Source organism: Cherax quadricarinatus, chromosome 62 (assembly GCF_038502225.1).
Source record: "Cherax quadricarinatus isolate ZL_2023a chromosome 62, ASM3850222v1, whole genome shotgun sequence".
Taxonomy (NCBI): Eukaryota; Metazoa; Arthropoda; class Malacostraca; order Decapoda; family Parastacidae; genus Cherax; species Cherax quadricarinatus.
The window spans coordinates 15,442,858-15,463,762 of NC_091353.1; the positions used below are offsets into that span (position 1 = coordinate 15,442,858).

Genomic DNA, 20,905 nt, shown 5'->3' on the forward strand with positions numbered 1-20,905 from the left:
CCGGGGCGCAGAGCGTCACTGAACAACATATTTAAGCCCAAATCATTGTCATCCACTAACTCAACAGGAGACAAGGATGGTTGTTGAATCTTTGACATAGCTCTAGTAATTGCGCTGAGAGGAAATAAAATAGGTTTCTCTCTACAAGCTTCAATGGCATAATTATCATCAGTGTTATTATCAATCACAAGTGGTTCTTTACATATACCAGCATGAAGGATATCGTTCCCTATCAACAAGTCCACTGACCTGATGGGAAATACACCACTGGATATATCCACTGAAATATAACCAGTATAATAGCTTGTTTCAGTGTATACCTTGTGAAGAGGTACTTTTATAACAGCCCCTCCATAGGCTTCTAACAATACATCTATCTTGCAATAGGTATCATCAGTTATGGTCAGTACATCTTTTCTTAATAAGGTGAGATAACTGCCAGTGTCTCTGAAAGAAATTATCTCAGTTAGATGTGATTCGTCAAATCCTACTTTACCTCTCGAAAAGTAAGGACTCATCGCTGAACGAATCTTTTCGTCAGATAAACTCTCTGACGCTAGTCATCTATCCTGAGTAACATTATCTAAAACAGTAAGATCAGAGGTATTACTAGGATTTTGGTGCCTTTGTTGCTCGGAAGAAGATACGACTTGAGTGGGGGCGCCAGCCGCACGACTGTTTCTCGTATCTCTTTCCAACTTTTCTGTTACAATAGGTACATTTTACTTTCTTCTTCTCGATATCAGATTTCTGTCTAGCCACAGAGACAGATTCAGGATTGTGAGTTTTCCTGGTAAAGGTACGAGAAGTTACAGTAGCAGATACATCAGGCCGGCAATGAGCAGCTGATTTAGGTTGCCAACTTCTAGGACAATCTTTAGTTACCTTGTTTCTGTGTGTTTTAGTACGTACAAGTTTGTGAGAAATCTCGTAATTGTCTGCTAATGCTGCAGTTTCCAGAATATCCGAGGTAGTATGATCGATCAGATATTCTTGTATGTCAGCAGACATACAGTTGTTAAACTCTTCATGTAGTAACAACTGAACAAGGCTGTCGTAGTTGTTGCACTTGGCAGACCTACACCACCTCTCAAATGCAACTTTTTTCTCATGAGCAAACTCTACACAAGTTTGATCTTGTCGTCGTTGTAACGTACAAAATGCACGTTGATAACTTACAGGCAACAAGTTATATGTCTCTAGAATAGTTTGTTTGACAGCGTCATAACTAATGTACTTGGCAAAAGGTAAAGCAGCAGTACAAGTTTGAGCTCTTCCTGTCAAAGCTGTGTGCAACAAAGTAGCCCAGTGCTTACGTGGCCAGTTCATAGCACGTGCCTGGTTCTCAAACACATCAAAATAGGTGTCTAAGTCACTCTCAAAAAACTTAGGAACCATGGATGCAGCTTTCTCCACATTAAATGTGTCCTGTGATCTATCAGTCTGTTGTCTTCCCAGACAAACATTTTCTCTCTGGAAATCTTCTTCGTTCAATTTCCTCTGTGCCTCTATTTGTGCAGTCTGCAACATAATGAGACGTTCTAACCTCTCAAACTGTTCCTGAGAGATAGGACCAGTGGGTAATGGAGGAGTAGGGAAATTAACGTGGTCTGGACGGTCCTTAGGTCGGACACTTCGTCCAGCCATCTCTAGAGAGTCTAGATCTGGTCTATGATAAGTAGATACAGGTGTAGCATACACAGTACTAGTATTAGGCTGAGTCATACTACCAGCTATACTCTGTACTAACGTGTCAGTGAGGGAAGGAGTGAGCGAGAACTGAGCTACACTAGGCTCAGACACTTCTGCCTTAGTTGCTCTTTCTTCTACTTCATCAAATAGAGTCATACTTCCTAATTGTGACACTAGGCTTTCTGAATCTGAATCATAATCAGACATCTCTGTATGAGCAGGAAACAATATATCTTTAATTAATGCTCTGACAGTTTCTGCGGTGTAATTCCTGTTATACGTCACACCGAGATATTTGGCTACTCGCCAACACGTCTGAAGTTTTAATGTACTTAATTCAGACAAAATCAGAGTATCAATTAACTGTTTAACTTCGGCATACATCACGAAAATAAATGTACTACGAGAGAGTGATTATGGGAAACTATAATCCTAATAGGAATTTTAGTGTTGGATATCTTAGAGTTAGAACTCATAAACAGTATTTCCATCTCCTTGGATCAAGAGACTCAGTCAAGTACATACATGGTATGTTGTACAAGACTAAACTCAAAGTCTTCAGATTAGGAAAGTACTCAAAGTGTTTGATCATAGAGTTACTAGTATGTCAAACTGGACAATTTCTCCAACACCTTGGATCAAGAGCATCCCAGACAGGCCCCCATTTGTTACAAAAAACGCGATTCTAAAAGCTTAGAGATCTCCAGTGAATACTAGAAAGGACTGCCCTTCTAGCATCCAGCCTGTTACTGGGTTTTCGTAACAATTAGTCAGTATCCTTGTTCAATTATTCATTAGAAATCAGTATGATTCAATAGTGCTTCAGGATTACAACTGGTAGGCTACTAACTAGAGAAATTAAAATTTAATAAATTTATTAAGTCTAGATTTAATAAGATTTAATAAGATATTACAAATATATACAAGTAAGTTTGTGTATGTGTGTAAGTGCTCTAAGTAGTTCGCTATGTCTCACGACTCGACTAGACTTAAACAAGTGACTGACAAAGTCCTCAAATAAACTAAGTTCTTGACCAATTGGCAATCAGAACAGTCTGCTTGAACAATAAAAGAAAGTTAAGCCCAATAGCAATATAACAAGCAACTGCGACACAGAATCAGGAACAAGGAGATAATATAACGACTCTAAGTAGGGACCCTCAGCAGATCCTCCACGAAAGTCACAAAACTCCCATACTACTGAATCTAAGTTCAGCATAAGAAAATCCCAGACTGTGACAGTACACAGATACCAGTACAAGTTAGGTCAGAAGCTACAGCTCAGGACCTGAGTTGCTCAGAGTGTCTATGCGACACACAACCTCAGTACAACGTCGAAAATCAATAAGTCTATACAATGTTCTGTGAACAGAGTTCTACAGAACTAACAAGAATAATGAGACAGACAATCTGTCCAACCACCAAGAGAGTCTAGACCAGACTGAATACTTCAGGCGAGGTGAGGACACCCCCCCTCGATCACGTGATAGCTCCGTGGACAGCTGCAGCTCAGAACAGAAGCCGGCAGTCTAACAAGCAAAGAGCGATAATTACAGTAGTTAGACAATCAAGACTTGAACTGAGCACATAATATGTTACATCCTACCTAACAACATAAGTCAAATAATAATATAAAGCAATATATTCACGATTTAGCTATTATCGCAAATATAAGCAGTATAAAATTATATGAAAACGTAATATACATTATAATCATAATCATAATATACATTATATATATATACATATTAATCATTGCAATCCATTCAGGGGTTGCAACACCCACTGCCTCACCCACTGCCTCGCCCACTGCCTCACCCATTGCCTCAACCACTTCCTCAACCACTGCTTTTACCACTCCAGTCACACTCAATCTACAAACACTAAACACAATGAATTATTGTGAAATGTTTGGAAGAGCACAGAGACTAATGCTCACTCCAGCATAAACAAAGCCACACTGACGATGCGTCAACTACTCCCTCGTATTTTTGTACAATTTCCTTCTTCAATTCTATCGTACAGTATTCATTATTATTATTATTATTATTATTATTATTATTATTATTATTATTATTACTATTATTATTATTATTATTATTATTATTATTATTATTATTATTATTATTATTATTACTATTGTTATTATTAACAGTAGCAGAAATGTTTGATTCTTTGCTGTGTTCAAGAGTAAACACATGATGTCACCGTCCAATACCTGTCCGAATAGCCATTTCAATATGCAGTCATGAATGGGTTTACATTATTTATACTGTAGTTTAATAGCAAATAATGAACAAACAAAACACTCACCACACTGGTGGGAGGGCTGGCTGGCAGTTGTGGGGGTCAGAGGGAGGGTAGTAGGGACTCTCAGTGGTTGAGGAAGTGGTGGAGGCATTGGTGGAGGCAGTGGTGGAGGCAGTGGTGGAGGCAGTGGTGGAGGCAGTGGTGGAGGCAGTGGTATTTAATAAAATACATGTTATTAAACCATAACATGTATGTATTTAGTACAATTTATGACATTTTCATGCATTTTATGATTGTTCGTGGTTCAACAAGTTAAGGAAGCAGTATTGTAATATATTTCCCTACAATATTTTGTGGTACCAAACATTCGCGATTTTTCAACATTCGTGAGGCTCTTGATCCCCTAACCCTCACGAATGTTGAGGGAGACCTGTATATTAAACAACCATGGTGACATTACACATCCCTGTCTAAGACCTACTTTTACTGGGAAGTAGGCTCCCTCTCTTCTACATGTTTATTATTTTTGGCACTTGCTTTGCTCTTAAGATGGTTTTTGGCAGTTTTTAAAAAAATATTTATTATTTTTACTTTTGCATCATTTTTTTAGACCCAATTTTATTGTGCACTTAATAAATGATAGTGTGAACATGTTTTTAGGCTTTTATATGCACTGGCAAGTGAAAAAAAAGGCTATGATTCACTTTTTGGTAATATTCACTTTATGGCGGCTGACTGGAATGTAACCCACTGTATTACTGAGGTATGCTTGTACTGTATCAAACCTGTTTAGCCTGCAGACTTAACACATCCCCATGAATATACAGGAATAGTTATTCACTGAGTTGCCTCATTTCCTCGTAGTCTTGCCTTTTCGTTCTTCCCTCTCACTTAGTACATGCAGCAGTATAATGGTGTATATTGTATTTTACTTTCAGGGTTCTGTCTCCATTCAGTACAATAAACTTCATGCAGACCCTAAGCAAGGAAAGACCTTGGACATTGCCATGAAGAAGGTCAAGCATCGACTGGTTGAAAATCTCTCTTCTTCAACAGCAGATGCCCTGGGCCTCTCACGTGCCATTTTGTGCAATGACTCATTGGTCAAAAAACTGGATGATTTACAGAGGACTGAAGAGATGTATCAGGCTCTCATGGACCATACTAAACGACTGCTAAAAGCCTTCTTTGATTTAGCAATTGTTTATAGAAGTAAGTAAAGATGCCCCTCGTTTTACGATGGTTTCACTTATGGTATTTCGACTTTATGATGGTGCGATTATAATGCTGCACAGTACAGTGTTGTACATTTATTGATAGGATAAACTTGTATTCATTTATTTACTTTTCAGTACTGGTATTTAGTTACAGTAATTATTTGTTTATTTACTTATTCAGTGATGGTGGTTATTTATTTTCACATCATGTTTGACTTACAGTATTTTCAACCTACCATGGGTTTATTGGAACTCCATCATAAATTAAGGAGCACTTGTACATACACCAGACATAAAGTTTGTGGTTATATAAGTTACTGAAGCCATGTTAAAATGTTCACTTAGATCATGTGTGCAGTTGAACATTGCTATATTGTATATTTTAATAATGGATAGAGACGAATGGTTTTTGGGATCTGATGAGCAGTTGGAGTGCGAGCAGGGTAATATTTTGTGAAAGATTCAGAGAAACTGGTTAGCTGGACTTGAGTCTTGGAAGTGGGAAGTACAATGCCTGCACTTTAAAGGAGGGGTTTAGGATATTGGCTGTATGGAGTGACATCTAAAGCGTCATACCTGGGCGATTCTGCAAAGACAGTGATATTGTGTGAATGATGGTGAAAGTGTTTCTTTTTTAGGTCACCCTGCCTCGGTGGGAGACGGCCGACCTGCTAAAAAAAAAAATTTAATGAACCTACAATGCTCATAAATTTTTTTTGATAGATAATGAAAAGAGGCAAGTTTCTTGAAGTTACTGTGCTAGGTACACTGGCATGAGGTGGCAGGGTCCTGTGTCTGTAGGGATCTTAGAAATTACAGCCTCTCCTTACTTAGCGACGTACTCGTTTACCGACGACTCGGACTTACAGCGGGCTCTCTGACCAGTATGCAAACCTAAATAATGTATATTAAAGCTGATTTCCTCTATTCTGTTTATTGCAATATACAGTACACTGCTGTATAAACATTTAAAAATACAGTGGAACCTCAGCTTACGAATGCTCCACCATGCGAATTTTTCAGGATACGAACTGTCGTTTGGTCAATTTTTTTGCTTCTGGATACAAACGAAATTTCAGGATGCGAACTTCCCCCCCAAGGGAGGTTGCTTAAATAAATAAATAAATAAAATATTTAATTCTTTGCTAAGGTTACATTGTTTGTTTACATATCATAATATGATTGGAGCAAAGAAAGCCACTGTCATGCCGAGGCATTTCGGGGAGACTTAACCTAATACTAATAGACTACTTAAGTCTAGACAGGTGAAAAGTGTACTAGTAGTGGTTACCAATGTTTTGCTGATGGTGGCGCCAACTACTGGCAGCTTTTTGAAGTTTCTCCTTACTGATATTATTATATTTATTATTACATTATTATTATCATTATTATTATTGTTATAATAATTATTATTATTATTAGTATGTATGTGGTGATGGGCTCTTGATCTAGGGAATTGGGTCTGTGCTTCAGTTCCCTAAATTAATAATAATAATAATAATAATTGTAATTATAATATATACGTACATACTACTACTACTAATAATAATAATAATAATAATTATAATTATTATATGTACATAATAATAATAATACAATATAATAGTAATAATAATATGTTGTCATTTTTAGACATTTTTCGTATTTTTTTTTTTTTATTTTTGTGCCAAATGCTTCGAAATAGAAATTGGTAACCCTCTGGGTGGCTGTAGGTACAGCTGCTATGACCACAGCTATCTCAGTGCCGACCAAGTGTCAAAAGGAAGAGGAGGTGTGCCGCTCTGAGTGACTGCAGCACACCTTGGGATGTGTAATTTTGTCTTATATTGTATAAATTTCTTACACAATGCCTTGCTCAGAGAGACAGTATTTGCGTACAATTAGCAAGAAGCTCAGGAAGCAATTTGAAACTATGAAAAAAGCTAGAGAAATGAAGAAGGCAGCAGCATAGAGCGAGGCAGCTGGCCGCCACCACCACCACCACTGTGGCCGCCACCACCACCACCACTACCACCACCACTGTGGCTGCTACCACCACCACCACCACCACTGTGGCTACCACCAGCACCACTGTGGCTGTCACTACCACCAACACCACTGTGGCTGCCACCACCACCACCACTGTGGCCACAGTGATCATGTCTTCACCTATATATACATCTGCCTTGACCACACCTGTGGTTACATATGTGACAACCTCACCACTGATCATAGATGAACACAAGCTAGGTGTGGGGCTATGGACTGGGAAGATACTAGAGTGGGAGAGCAAATGGCAGATGCTTTCTGCCGCTGCCGGCACTGCCATCACTTGCCATATTATGGCCTATTTTATTCATTCTAGAGTATATATCATGTTTCTATATTATTAACATTGTTTATTATGTCATTTTAGATAAATTGTGATAGATAACTAAGCCATAGAGTTGATATTAGCATTATTTTGTCATGCCTCCTGAAGGCTGGAACGGATTAATTGCATTTCAGTTAATTTAACCCTTAAACTGTCCAAACGTAGATTTACGTTTTTTCAACATTTGAAAGTATGTAAAAAAAGTAGATCTTTTTTTTTTTTTTAATTTGAAAACGTGTAAAAAAAACATTGATCTACGTTTTTTTTTTTTTTTGTTATATTTGAAAATACAGTGGACCCCCGCTTAACAATCACCTCCCAATGCGACCAATTATGTAAGTATATTTATGTAAGTGCGTTTGTATGTGTATGTTTGGGGGTCTGAAATGGACTAATCTACTTCACAATATTCCTTATGGGAACAAATTCGGTCAGTACTGGCACCTGAACATACTTCTGGAATGAAAAAATATCGTTAACCGGGGGTCCACTGTATGTAAAAAAAATGTAGAGCTACTTTTGGAGCACTACGCATGTGAACGTAGATCTGCTTGGACAGTTTAAAGGTTAAAGGATATGAACAAGGTCATGGAACGGATTAAATTCGTAAGCCGAGGTTCCACTGTATACCAGAACTGTTATAAATGTGACATTATAACCGTTATAAAGGTGACATTAAAACAATATCGAAGATGGTTGACACAAACCCACTACCTTTATAGTATGCTCCTCACTTAGCGATGAATTTGTTTACCGACATGGTCTTAGGAACAGAACTCCATTGTTAAGTGAGGAGAGGTATTGTTATCATTTCCTTGATCTCTTATTAAATTTATATGTCTTGCTTGCAGGGTTTGGAGATATCTTTTGTGAGATTGGTGTTCGTGAAATTCAACAAAGTGCCAATGAAGCCTTCAACCAGTTTGGGGAGGCTCACCGCCAGATGGAGAAGTATGGCATTAATATGCTGAAGAGGCTTAAACCAGTAAGTTGACTTGAAGGACATATTTTCGTTGACTTGAAGAACATGTTTTCAGGCAGGCCCTACTTAACTACGCTTCACTTTACAGCGCTTCACTAATGCAGCGGTTTTCAATTTTACCCATTCTTCATTTATTCAGACTTCCTACAATAAATATATTCACTCAATATCAGCTAAGGACAAAAATATTTTAAGGTAAATAATGTGTGTTGTAGGTAGTAGGTTGGTAGACAGCAACTGCTCAGAGAGGTACTACCATTCTGCCTGTAATTGTTTTACATGATGGTAGGATTGCATGCAAGATTTCAGGTATGTCTTGCTGCTTCTACTTACACTTAGGTCACACTACACATGCATGTACAAGCATTTACAGTAGGGCCCCGCTTTATGGCATTTCGCCTTACGGTGTTCTGCTAATATGACGATTTCAAATTATGAGCAGAATTTGCTGTACAGCAAGCGGTCTTTCAAATACGGCGCGCCCCACCCGGTTTGTTTACATTCTCTGTGAGCACATCTGTTATGTATGGAAACTTTCCAAAATTTCAAGTGTTTTAAAGTTATTGCGTATTTTATATGTACTCTGATAATTATACATATGTGTACCTGTACCTAAATATGCTTACACACTGTGCTGGTGTGCAGGTACACATTAAAATCACTAAGAATCTCTTGACTCATGATGCCATAGTAATACTACATAATCATAATCTCTCTTGGGCACATTAAATGTCTTATTTTATGTTAATATAGACATTTTCATTAATCCATTTTCTTTAAAATTATATAAGAAACATGTTACACAGCATATAAACATTATACATACACCCACAAAGTAAAAATTGACATAAACAGGAATTTGTTTACAAAGTGGCTTTGTAGGAGTGTTGGAAGAATTACGTTTTGTCTAGCCAAACACTGGGGGATAACTGTAGATAAATATTCCTTTCATATCCCTTCACTTCTTTTTTATTATGATTATAATAATAATAACTTGTAATAATAATTTGTAATAATAATAATAATAATACAGTGGACCCTTGAATTTAGTCCTGCCTTTTCTGTATGCAAAACTATTTTTATTATCTATAAAAAGTATTTTTTGTTAATATTTCCCATAGGAAATATTGTAAATCCAATTAAACCATTCCAGACACCCAAAAATATTAACAAAAAATATATTTTATAGATAAAAATAGTTTTGCATACAGAAAAGGCACGATTAAATTCGAGGGTCCACTGTACTAGGTAGTAGGTTGGTAGACAGTAACCACCCAGGGAGGTACTACCGTCCTGCTAAGTGAGTGTAAAACGAAAGCCTGTAATTGTTTTACATGATGGTAGGATTGCTGGTGTCCTTTTTTCTGTCTCTTAAACATGCAAGATTTCAGGTACATCTTGCTACTTCTACTTACACTTAGGTCGCACTACACATACATGTACAAGCATATACTACGTATATACATACCCCTCTGGGTTTTCCTCTATTTTCTTTCTAGTTCTTGTTCTTGTGTATTTCCTCTTATCTCCATGGGGAAGTGGAACAGAATTCTTCCTCCGTAAGCAATGCGTGTCGTAAGAGGCGACTAAAATGCCAGGAGCAAAGGGTTAGTATCCCCCATCTCCTGTATATATTACTAAATTTAAAAGGAGAAACTTTCGTTTTTCCTTTTGGGCCACCCCACCTTGGTGGGGTGGCCCAATGTAAGGTGTTTGTATGAATGTTTATGAACCATAACCAGATGCATCATCTGTTTGTTTACATAGTGGGTGGGGTGGCCAGGCTGGATTCCCTATACTACATAGTGGGTGGGGTGGCCAGGCTGGATTCCCTATACTACATAGTGGGTGGGGTGGCCAGGCTGGATTCCCTATACTACATAGTGGGTGGGGTGGCCAGGCTGGATTCCCTATACTACATAGTGGGCAGGGTGGCCAGGCTGGCTTCCCTATACTACATAGTGGGTGGGGTAGCCAGGCTGGCTTCCCTACACTACCCTACCTACCACACTACTTTCTACAAATAAATACTTTTCACCTTTCACCCTACATTAAGATTACAAATATTTTAAGGAAAGTTATGAGTGTACTGTATATGCATTTTATCACTCTATGGAGCTTTAAGGATCGTCGTAGTATATTATGTGTGGGTGGGGGTGGCCAGGAGGGCTACCACACCTAACTTCTTAGAGTAAATACTACTCACCTTTTGCCCTACATTAAGACTATGAATATTTTGAGGTAAATAATGAGTGTACTGTGTGTGTATTTTACTTTTCATTGTTTTTAATGCCTAGTTCTATTGGTCACTTAATATATGCTAGTGTAAACGTGTTATCTGGCATTTATATGCATTTATAAGTGGAAAAAATGGTGTTCTGCTTTCCGGCCATGTCTGCTTTACGGCAGTAGCCTGGAACCTAACCTGCCATAAAAGTGGGGCCCTACTGTACAGTGGACCCTCGGTTCTCGGCTGTAATCTGTTCCAGAAGTTCGGCCTAAAACCGAAATAACAACCTTCAAATTCAAATTCAAAGTTTATTCTCTATAAAGATTACAATGTTGAATTTACAGAATTTGGTTGTTGTGTGGTTTACATGTAGTTATATAATGATTACAGAGTGTACCACTAGAACGCCTAGCATGGCTAGGCATTTCGGGCACACTTAGTTTAATTCTTTATTTTAAAATATTACAAATTATGAGGTAAGTTGGTATTATGGCTAAGTGACTAAATACTAGTTTGTGAGTTTAGCAATGTGAATGCTTTTGTTTTGGCACAGTACATAGTTTCAGTATTGGAGTATCATAGGATTCATTATTTTAAGATTGAGATTAATATTTCTGTTTATGGTCAAATGGGTGAGTGAGTGTAAGTGTGAACCACCAGGTGGTATTCGTGTAGTTAGTTGATGGGGTGTATCAGGGAGATAAGATGTTTTCTAATGGTAGTTTTGAAGGTGATGAATGTGTCTGCAGTTCTAGAGTTCTCAGGTAGGGTGTTCCAGATTTTAGGGCCTTTGACATACATTGAATTTTTGTAAAGGTTTAGTCGGACACGGGGAATGTCGTAGAGATGTTTGTGTCTGGTGTTATGCCTGTGGGTTCTGTCACAACTATCAAGAAAGCGTTTTAGGTCAAGGCTGATATTGGAGTTTAAGGTCCTGTAGATGTAGATTGCACAGTAGTAAGTGTGGATGTACTGAACAGGGAGTAAATTTAGATCTATGAAGAGTGGGGGGTGTGTTGCCAGGGATGGGATTTAGTGATTATTCTTACTGCAACTTTTTGTTGGGTTATTATTGGCTTTAGGTGTGTTGCTGCAGTTGATCCCCAAGCACAAATAGCATAGGTGAGGTATGGATAAATAAGTGAGTGGTATAGTGTGAGAAGGGCATTTTGCGGCACGTAGTATCGTATCTTGGAGAGGATCCCAACTGTTTTGGATACTTTTTTGGTTATGTGTTGGATATGGGTGCTGAAATTCAGGTTGTTGTCAAGGTATAGGCCTAGGAATTTGCCCTCATTATGTCTGGTAATTAGAGTGTTGTCGATCTTAATGTTAATTTGTGCATCTCCTGCTCTGCTACCAAACATAATATAGTAGGTTTTGTCAGTGTTAAGCGTAAGTTTATTGGCTGTCATCCAAGTCGATATTTTGATCAGCTCCTCGTTAACAATGGTGTTGAGGGTGGCAAGATTAGGGTGAGAGATGACATAAGTCGTGTCGTCAGCAAAGAGAATGGGTTTCAGGTGTTGGGATACGTTTGGAAGATCATTGATGTATATGACGAAGAGCAGGGGACCAAGGATACTTCCCTGCGGAACTCCAGTATCAAGTGGCCGTGTTGTTGATGCTGTGTCTTTAATGGTAACATACTGATACCTATTAGTAAGGTAAGATTTGAAATAAGCAAGCGCATGGCCTCTTATACCGTAATGGTCAAGTTTGTGGAGTAGGATGTCGTGGTCTACTGTGTCAAAAGCTTTTCTTAGGTCAATAAAAATTCCTAGTGGGTATTCCTTGTTTTCCAATGCTGTGTAAAGCAGATCTAGCATTTTTATGATTGCATCATTAGTGCTTTTATTTTTCCTAAATCCAAATTGGCAGGGGTTGAGTATGTTTTGTGCTGTTATAAATGAATATAGTCTCCTGTGCACGAGTTTCTCAAAGATTTTGGATAGCAGTGGTAAGTTTGATATTGGCCTACAGTTGCTTAAGTCTGTAGGGTCACCACCTTTATGTATTGGTGTAACCCTTGCCATCTTGAGTAGTTTCGGGAAGGTGCTAGTTTCTAGTGACTTGTTAAAAAGTAATGAAATAGCATGCAAAAGGATATGGGCCGCTCGCTTGTACAGTAATGGTGGGACATTAGACAGATTCCCTGAGTTGTTTTTAAGTGACTTTATAATCTCGGTGACTTCCGAGGGCTCAGTTGGTGCAAGATAGAAGGAATTTGGGAAATTCCCATCTAAGTAGTCCCCGGCATGGGCATTAGTATGTGGGATTTTATTAGCGAGATTAGATCCTATGGTTGAGAAGAAGTCGTTTATCTTGTTAGCTGTGTCAGTGGGATGTAGTGGTGTTTCATTAGGTTTAGTTAGGACAATATTCTTGTTTTTTTTCAGTTTGTGGGTTCCTAGAATCTGAGAGAGTGTTTTCCATGTCTTTTTTATATCTCCTCTAGTGTCTGTGAATCTACTGGAGTAGTATAGTTGTTTGGCTTTCTTTATTACTTTGGTGAGAACTGATGAATAGTGTTTAAGAATATCTTTGTGTATTAAGCCCTGTCTATATTGCTTTTCATATTGGTGTTTCTTGTCAATGGATTTCAGAATGGTGCTGGTTAGCCATGGGCAACCAAGCCGTTTGTTTGTGATCTGTTTCGTTTTTATAGGACAATGTTTGTTGTATAGTCTAAGTAATTGAAATTGAGCTCAGAGTAGCGGAAATGTTCGATTTTTACCAATGTTCAGGAGTAAGCAAATCAAACCACACGTCCAATACACATCAACTGGGGAGTCTGATATTCTTTCATTAGTGCACTGATATTATTTATACCATTTTTACAATAATGCATTAGTCTGCATAACAGTAAATATTGTATTTTTTGTATGAATAAAAAAATCAAAATAGAAAGCAATAGTAATATAAGAGGGGCCTAGAGATGTGACTAATGAACAGAGGATATGTTATTTTAGTGCCAAGAATGTTTACATTTTTTATTCTGGACCCTATTTTGAAATTGGCATTTTTTTTAATTTGCATGAAATTGGCCAAATTGCCAATTTCTGATCACTTTATTGGGTAGTTCAAATCAGTAAATGGGCAGTTTCTTGTACTCATCTGATAGAAAAAAATGTAGTTCTAAAGAAATAGCTATGAGTTTCGCTAACTGGAACAGTGGAATTGGCCAAAAACAGGGCTCAAAGTCGGCAAAATCGCCTATGCGTATATGTCGCCGAGACCACTAACTTCACGGGAGCATAATTCCCTGAGTTTTTGGCCAAATTTCGTACTTTTGGTGTCATTACCATCGGAAAAAGATTCTCTATCACTTCATAAGAAAAAATGAATTTCTTTTTTTTTCCAAAAATTTTGCAACATAGAATGACAGTTTCAGAAAGGGGCTTGCAACAGTCATAGGGTTAAAAATTATGGTTATGATTATAACCATTAGATAATAACTCTATAATATATAGCAACATACCTTTCTTTTAAGTATATATGAACTGAAGGAAGTACAGTAATGCAATATCAGTAGTCATCCCCCTCCATATCCATAGGGATATTCCAAGACCTACTGTGGATACCCAAAACTGCAGATAGTAGCAAACCCCATATTTATCATTTTTCATTTACATATATACCTATGATAAAGTTTAATTGATGAATTGTGCACAATAAGTCGAGAATTAGTACTTTTTCAGTGAAAGAAAGCACTTCACAGCTTCTCTTAGACTTTGAAGAACTACCATCATCACTACTTTTGTGCTTTGGAGCCATTATTAAGCAAAATTAAGGTTTTTTCGAGCCACGGATAACTGAAACTATGGAAACTGAATCCGTGGATACAGGTGTTCTACTGTACTATTTTAGGTGAATGTTATGGTGCTTATATTCAAACTGCTAAATGTTCTTTAACATTCAGTTTTTTTTAAATGAACTGCCCAGTAGTTTTAAATGATGTGTCTTCCAGTAGGGCATTTCTGCCACTGAGATAGAGTGAGCTAAAACACAGGAAACATTCACCATCATTTGCAACATCCTCATCCCTCTTTCACAGTGTAGACACTTATTATTGCAGCCTCTCCTCACTTAACGACTTACTCATTTATTGACCATTCAGACTTATGATCAGCTCTCCAACCAGTATGCAAACCTAAATAATGTATATTAGAACTGATTTCCTCTATTTTATTTATTACAGTAAACACTGCACTACTGTATAAACTTCTTCTTTCAACAAACGAGCTGTATCCCACCAAGGCGGGGGTGGCAAAAAGAACAACGAAAGTTTCTCTCTTTAAATTTAGTAATTTATACAGGACAAGGAGTTACTAGCCTCTTGCTCTTGGCATTTTAGTTGCCTCTTACAACACACATGGCTTATGGAGGAAGAATTCTGTGCCACTTCCCCATGGAGATAAGAGGAAATAAACAAGAACAAGAACTAGTAGAAAATAGAAGAAAACCCAGAGGGGGGTGTGTATATATATACATATATGCTTGTACATGTGTAGTGCGACCTAAGTGTAAGTAGAAGTAGCAAGACGTACCTGAAATCTTGCGTGTTTATGAGACAGAAAAAAGACACCAGCAATCCTACCATCATGCAAAACAATCACAGGCTTCTGTTTCACACTCACTTGCCAGGAGGGTAGTACCTTCCTGGGAGGGGCTAGTTACTCCTTCTCCTGTATAAATTGCTAACCTAAAAGAAAAAACTTTTGCTTTTTTTTCGGGTCACTATGCCTCAGTGGGAGACAGCCAGTGTGTTAAAAAAATACATACGAGTTTTGAGGGAAAACTCATTTGATGCATACCTTCATTGTTTTTGGATAATTTGCTTCCCATTACCTGGAGTATACCTGCAGGGGTCAATGCCCCTGCAGCCCAGTCTGTGACCAGGCCTCATGGTGGATCAGGACCTGATCAACCAGGCTGTTACTGTTGGTCGCACAGCCCAGCTGGTCAGGTACTGACTTTAGGAGCCTGTCCAATGCCTTCTTGAAGACAGCCAGATCTGCACATCCCTTTTTGTGGGTATAGTACTCAGATTTTCACATGCTACTCTATTCTCCCTGAATTCACTCAGCTGTTAAGATTTATTTCCTTTTCAGTGAGTGATTTGTTAAAATTTGCATTTAATTGTTTTTATATCCAGACAACAATCATTAATGAAACTAATCAGTTTTTCAACACACTGGCTCTGTCTCACTGAGGCAGGGTGACCTGAAGAAGAAGAAATAATTTAGCCATCATTCATGCTATCACTGTCTTGCAAGAGACACATATATACAACAGTTTGCATGTCCCTATTAACAGCAAATATCCCAAACGTCTCCTTCAGAGTGTAGGCATTGTACTTTCCACCTCCAGGACTCAAGTCCGACTATCCGATTTCCCTGAATCCCTTCACAAAATGTTACCTGCTCACACTCCAACAGCTCACCAGGTCCCAAAAACCATTTGCCTGCACTCACTTCTGTCTAACATGCTCACACATGCTTGCTGGAAGTTAATATTGCCATAGTTTTACCCCTTTCAGGGTCGAGAGGCCCTCTCCTAAACTTGTTCTAAGGGTCAAAAATTTTAAGGAAAAAAAAAATATTTTTCTTATGAAAATATAGAGGATCTTTTCCCGATCATAATGACACCAAAAGTATGAAATTTGATAGAAAACTTACGGAATTATGCTCTTACGAAGTTAGCGGTCTCGGCTTTGTTTATGCATCAGCGATTTCGCCCACTTTGAGCCCTATTTTCGGCCGATTCCAGTGTACTAGTCAACACAAATCATAATTATTTCGCTAGAACTCCATTTTTTCTATCAAATGAGTACAAGAAAACACCCATTTACCGATTTCAACTATCCAATGAAGTGGTCAGAAATTAGCAATTTTGCCAATTTCACACAAATTTCAAAAGATGCCAATTTCCAAGTAGGGTCCAGAATAAACAAGACAGACATTCCTGGCAATAAAATAACATTTCATCTGTTCATTAGTCACGTCCCCAGGCCCCTCTTACATTTCTTTTGCTTTCCACTTTAAATTTTTATTCTCACAAAAATTTTTATTTATTTATTTATTTATTTATTATTAATTTGAACATGATACAGAGAAGTACAAAAGAATACAGTTAAATGCAGCATGCCAAAGCCACTTGAATGCATAACATTATGGGCAGGCTTAAAATTAACTTAAGATTAACTAAGCAATGAAGTATTCAGTGGTAAAACATTATTGTAACCAGATAACAATTAAGCACAAATGAGTATTACAAAAACAGGTCGTATGGTTGCTTGCATTTCTGTACAATCAGTATTTATTTATTTATTCATGGGCAGGCTTAAATTTAACTTAAGATTAACTAAGCAATGATATATTCAGTGGTACAAAAATTATTGTAAAACAGATAACAATTTAGTACAAATGAGTATTACAAAGACAGGTCATATGGTCATTTACTGTGTTGCTGTGTAATCAGTAGAATGGAGTATTCTGTTAGGTAATGAAGTTAAATAGTAACAAAGTTTGATTGGGTCGCAGGTTGACATTTATGCGATACAATAATGAGATACATATATGAGATACAATTTATGCGATACAATTATTCAGTATTTATTTAGTTGTGGGTGAGTAAGTGATTTTTGAGAAGAGACTTGAATTTATAAACAGACAGTGTTTCTTTTATATTCAGAGGTAATGAATTCCAGATTTTAGGGCCTTTTATGTGCATTGAGTTTTTGCATAGCGTGAGTTGGACACGAGGAACATCAAAGAGTGATCTGTGCCTTGTGTTATGGTCAGGTGTTCTGTTAAGGTTGGTAAGGAGATGTTTGAGGGGAGGGTTTATGTCAGAGTTAAGTGTTCTATGAATGTAGTAGGTGCAGTAATAAGTATGGATGTTTTGAATTGTGAGTAGGTTTAGAGTTTTGAATATTGGTGGAGTGTGTTGTCTGTAGTGGGAATTTGTTATCATTCTGACTGCAGCCTTTTGTTGGGTGATTAGTGGTCTGAGATGGTTAATTGTTGTTGAGCCCCATGCACAAATTCCATAGATGAGATAGGAGTAAATAAGTGAATGATATAGGGCCAGGAGGGCTGACTGTGGAACATAGTACCGTATCTATGATAATATGCCTACGGTCTTGGAAATTTTTTTGGAAATTTGTTGTATATGTGTTTGAAATTTGAGTCTATTATCAAGGTGGATTCCTAAGAATTTTCCCTCTGTGAGTTTTGTGATAGGTGATCCATTTATCATTATGTTTAGAGACACATCTGTAGCTCTGTTACCTAACTGAATGTAGTAGGTTTTGTCAATGCTTAGAGTAAGTTTGTTGGTCCTCATCCAGGTTGATATTTTCTGTAATTCGGTATTTACAGTATTGGCTAGCATGACTGGGCTTGGGTGAGAGTAGACGTATGTAGTGTCATCTGCAAATAGTGTGGGTTTGAGTAGTTGTGATGCATTTGGTAGGTCATTTATGTATATGAGAAAGAGAAAAGGGCCTAGGACACTTCCCTGTGGGACACCAACTGTAATTGGCTGTGCGGAAGAGTTTGCCCCATTTGTGTTCACATATTGGCTTCTGTTGCTGAGGTATGACTTTAGGTAGTTGAGGGAGTGCCCTTTTATACCATAGTGCGACAATTTCATGTGGAGCAAGTCGTGGTCAACTGTATCGAAAGCTTTACGTAAGTCAATGAAGATCCCCAGTGGGACTTCTTTTTTCTCTATTGCTGTATAAATATGTTCTAGCATGTGGATAATAGCATCATTAGTATTTTTATTAGGCCTGAACCCAAATTGACAGGGGTTGAGTATGTTGTGGGAGATGAGGTACGCTTATGGATTAATTTTTCAAAGATTTTAGAGAGAGGGTGTAAGTTGGATATTGGCCTATAGTTATTCAAGTCTGTGTGGTCTCCTCCTTTATGGATCGGGGTGACCCTTGCTATTTTGAGAACTGTAGGAAAGGTAGAGGATTCAATGGATTTGTTAAAGAGTGTTGCAATGATTGGTGATAGCACCTGTGACACTTTTTTGTATATAATGGGTGGTAAGGTATTTAAATCTCCTGTTATGTTTTTTAGTTTGTTGATAATTAGGGAGACTTCAGTTGGGTTAGTCAGAGCTAGGAACAGTGTGTTCGGGTAGTTGCCAGTGAGGTAGTCATTGGGTGGGGTATCTGAGCTTGGGATTTTATTGGCAAGGTTTTTTCCTATAGTGGAGAAGAAATCATTGAGTCTGTTTGCTGTTTCAGTAGGTGGAAATTGGGGTTCATCTGGTTTTGTTAATTCAATTTCGCTATTTCGTGTTAACTTTTTTGTTCCTAGTATTTCTGATCGGGTTTTCCAGGTCTTTTTTATGTCACCTCATAAGTTGGATAATCTGTTCTCATAATACAATTTTTTAACCCTTCTTATTAGGCTGGTTAGGATTGACGAGTAACGTTTTGTTTGGTCTCTGGTTATATGGCCCATTCTGTACTGTTTTTCGTATTGGTGCTTTGTATTTATGGATTTGAGGATACTGGGTGTTAGCCAGGGACTGTTCAGTCTCTTTGCAGTCATCTGTTTAGTTTTTATAGGGCAGTGCTTGTTATAGAGGTATTGGGTCTTTTATAGAAAATTATTAATACATTCGTCAATATCTGTATAGATTTCTAGCTCAGTGTGCCAGTCAATGTTTGTCACTGCTGCTGTGAAGTTATTGATAGCTGCCTCATTGTGAAGTCTGAAAGTGACTTTAGTAGTGTCTTGGGGTAATTTGCCAAGGTTTGTTATGAGGAAGGTAGGGTAATGGTCTGTGGTATTATCTGTGATTATGCCTGATCTTAAGGGAGATATGGTGTTGGTCCAGATGTGGTCTAGTAGGGAAACACTAGTCTCTGTAACTCTTGTAGGTTTTGTTACTGCTGGTAGCAACATGCAGTTACTCATTGTGTTTGTGAATTCAGTAACGTGTGGGTGCTGGTCTTGCAGGAGATTTATATTGAAGTCACCTGAGAGTAGTAAGTGATCTTTGTTCATGCGTGCATCAGTTATCATACTTCCTAGGTTTTCACTAAAACGGCTAATGTTTGACTGTGGTACTCTGTAGATGTTTATCACTGTGAGAGGTTTTTGTAGGTGTTTGGATTTGAATTTAGCTATTCTATATTCCCCATGTTCATCCCTTGTGCAAGTATTAGTGATACATTCTAGTTGGTCTGAGTAGTATATAGCTGTGCCTCCCCCTTGTTGATCTGGCCTACAGTTGTGTATGGCTGTGTAACCAGGAATGGCATAGACATCTGCAGTATCAGGCTTTAGCCAGGTTTTAGTGAGAGTAATGAAGATTTACTGTTATACAGACTACTGCATTAGTGTAGAGATGGTATAAATAACATCAGCGAACTTGTGAAAGAATATTAGACTCACCAGGTGACGTGTATTGGATACATGACATGATTTGTTTACTTTTGAACATTATCAAAAATTAAATATTTCTGCTACTTTCAGCTAAATTTCAAGGTACTTTTCATTGTGAAGCCAATCGAAATCATCTCAATTTCTGTAATATGTCTTTCATTGTATAAAATGAGACCAGGAAAACTAGAATACAACCATAAATACCATACGAAAATCCAATGCAAAGTCGCTGTTTTAGACCAAAAACACAGTCAAAGTTTATTTTTTTCTCATTACGCACTGTGTGCTGCAGGATTTTTTTTTATACTGTACACACTGACCACACAGACCCATTCTTTCATATGTAGGCCTACCAGCTTTCTCTCGCTAGATTTGAAGGAGCTAGAATTTATGCGTACTAGTACATCAATAACCCTGGTGCGTAAGCCGTACTAGTACGTCGGAAACCCTGAAAGGGTTAACATTCGTTATATAATGGTTTTTTTTCTTGAAGATACTGAGTGATTTGGGAACATACCTGCACAAAGCCATCCCCGACACAAGGCTGACCATCAGACGCTATGCTGACGCCAAGTTTGAATATCTGAGTTACTGCCTCAAGGTCAAGGAGATGGATGACGAGGAGATGCAGTTTGCTCAGTTGCAAGAACCTTTTTATAGGGTTGAAACTGGCAATTATGAGTACAGGCAAGTGATTATTAATTAGAAACTTTTACAATAAGTCCTCAACTTATGAACACGTTGAAAATTTGTATTGAAAGTGAA

General features: G+C 37.8%; 1 protein-coding gene across 8 annotated transcripts in view; it reads left to right on the forward strand.

Moving 5' to 3' along the window:
- Nucleotides 1-20,905, forward strand: part of PICK1 (protein interacting with PRKCA 1) — a 110,933-nt gene that overhangs the window by 79,662 nt on the left and 10,366 nt on the right. For all 8 annotated transcript variants that reach the window (XM_070098459.1, XM_070098462.1, XM_070098460.1 and 5 more), the window contains 3 exons: nucleotides 4,881-5,154; nucleotides 8,364-8,497; nucleotides 20,634-20,827. In XM_070098459.1, the coding sequence (XP_069954560.1) occupies nucleotides 4,881-5,154; nucleotides 8,364-8,497; nucleotides 20,634-20,827 (602 nt within the window). The remainder of the gene's footprint in view (nucleotides 1-4,880; nucleotides 5,155-8,363; nucleotides 8,498-20,633; nucleotides 20,828-20,905) is intronic.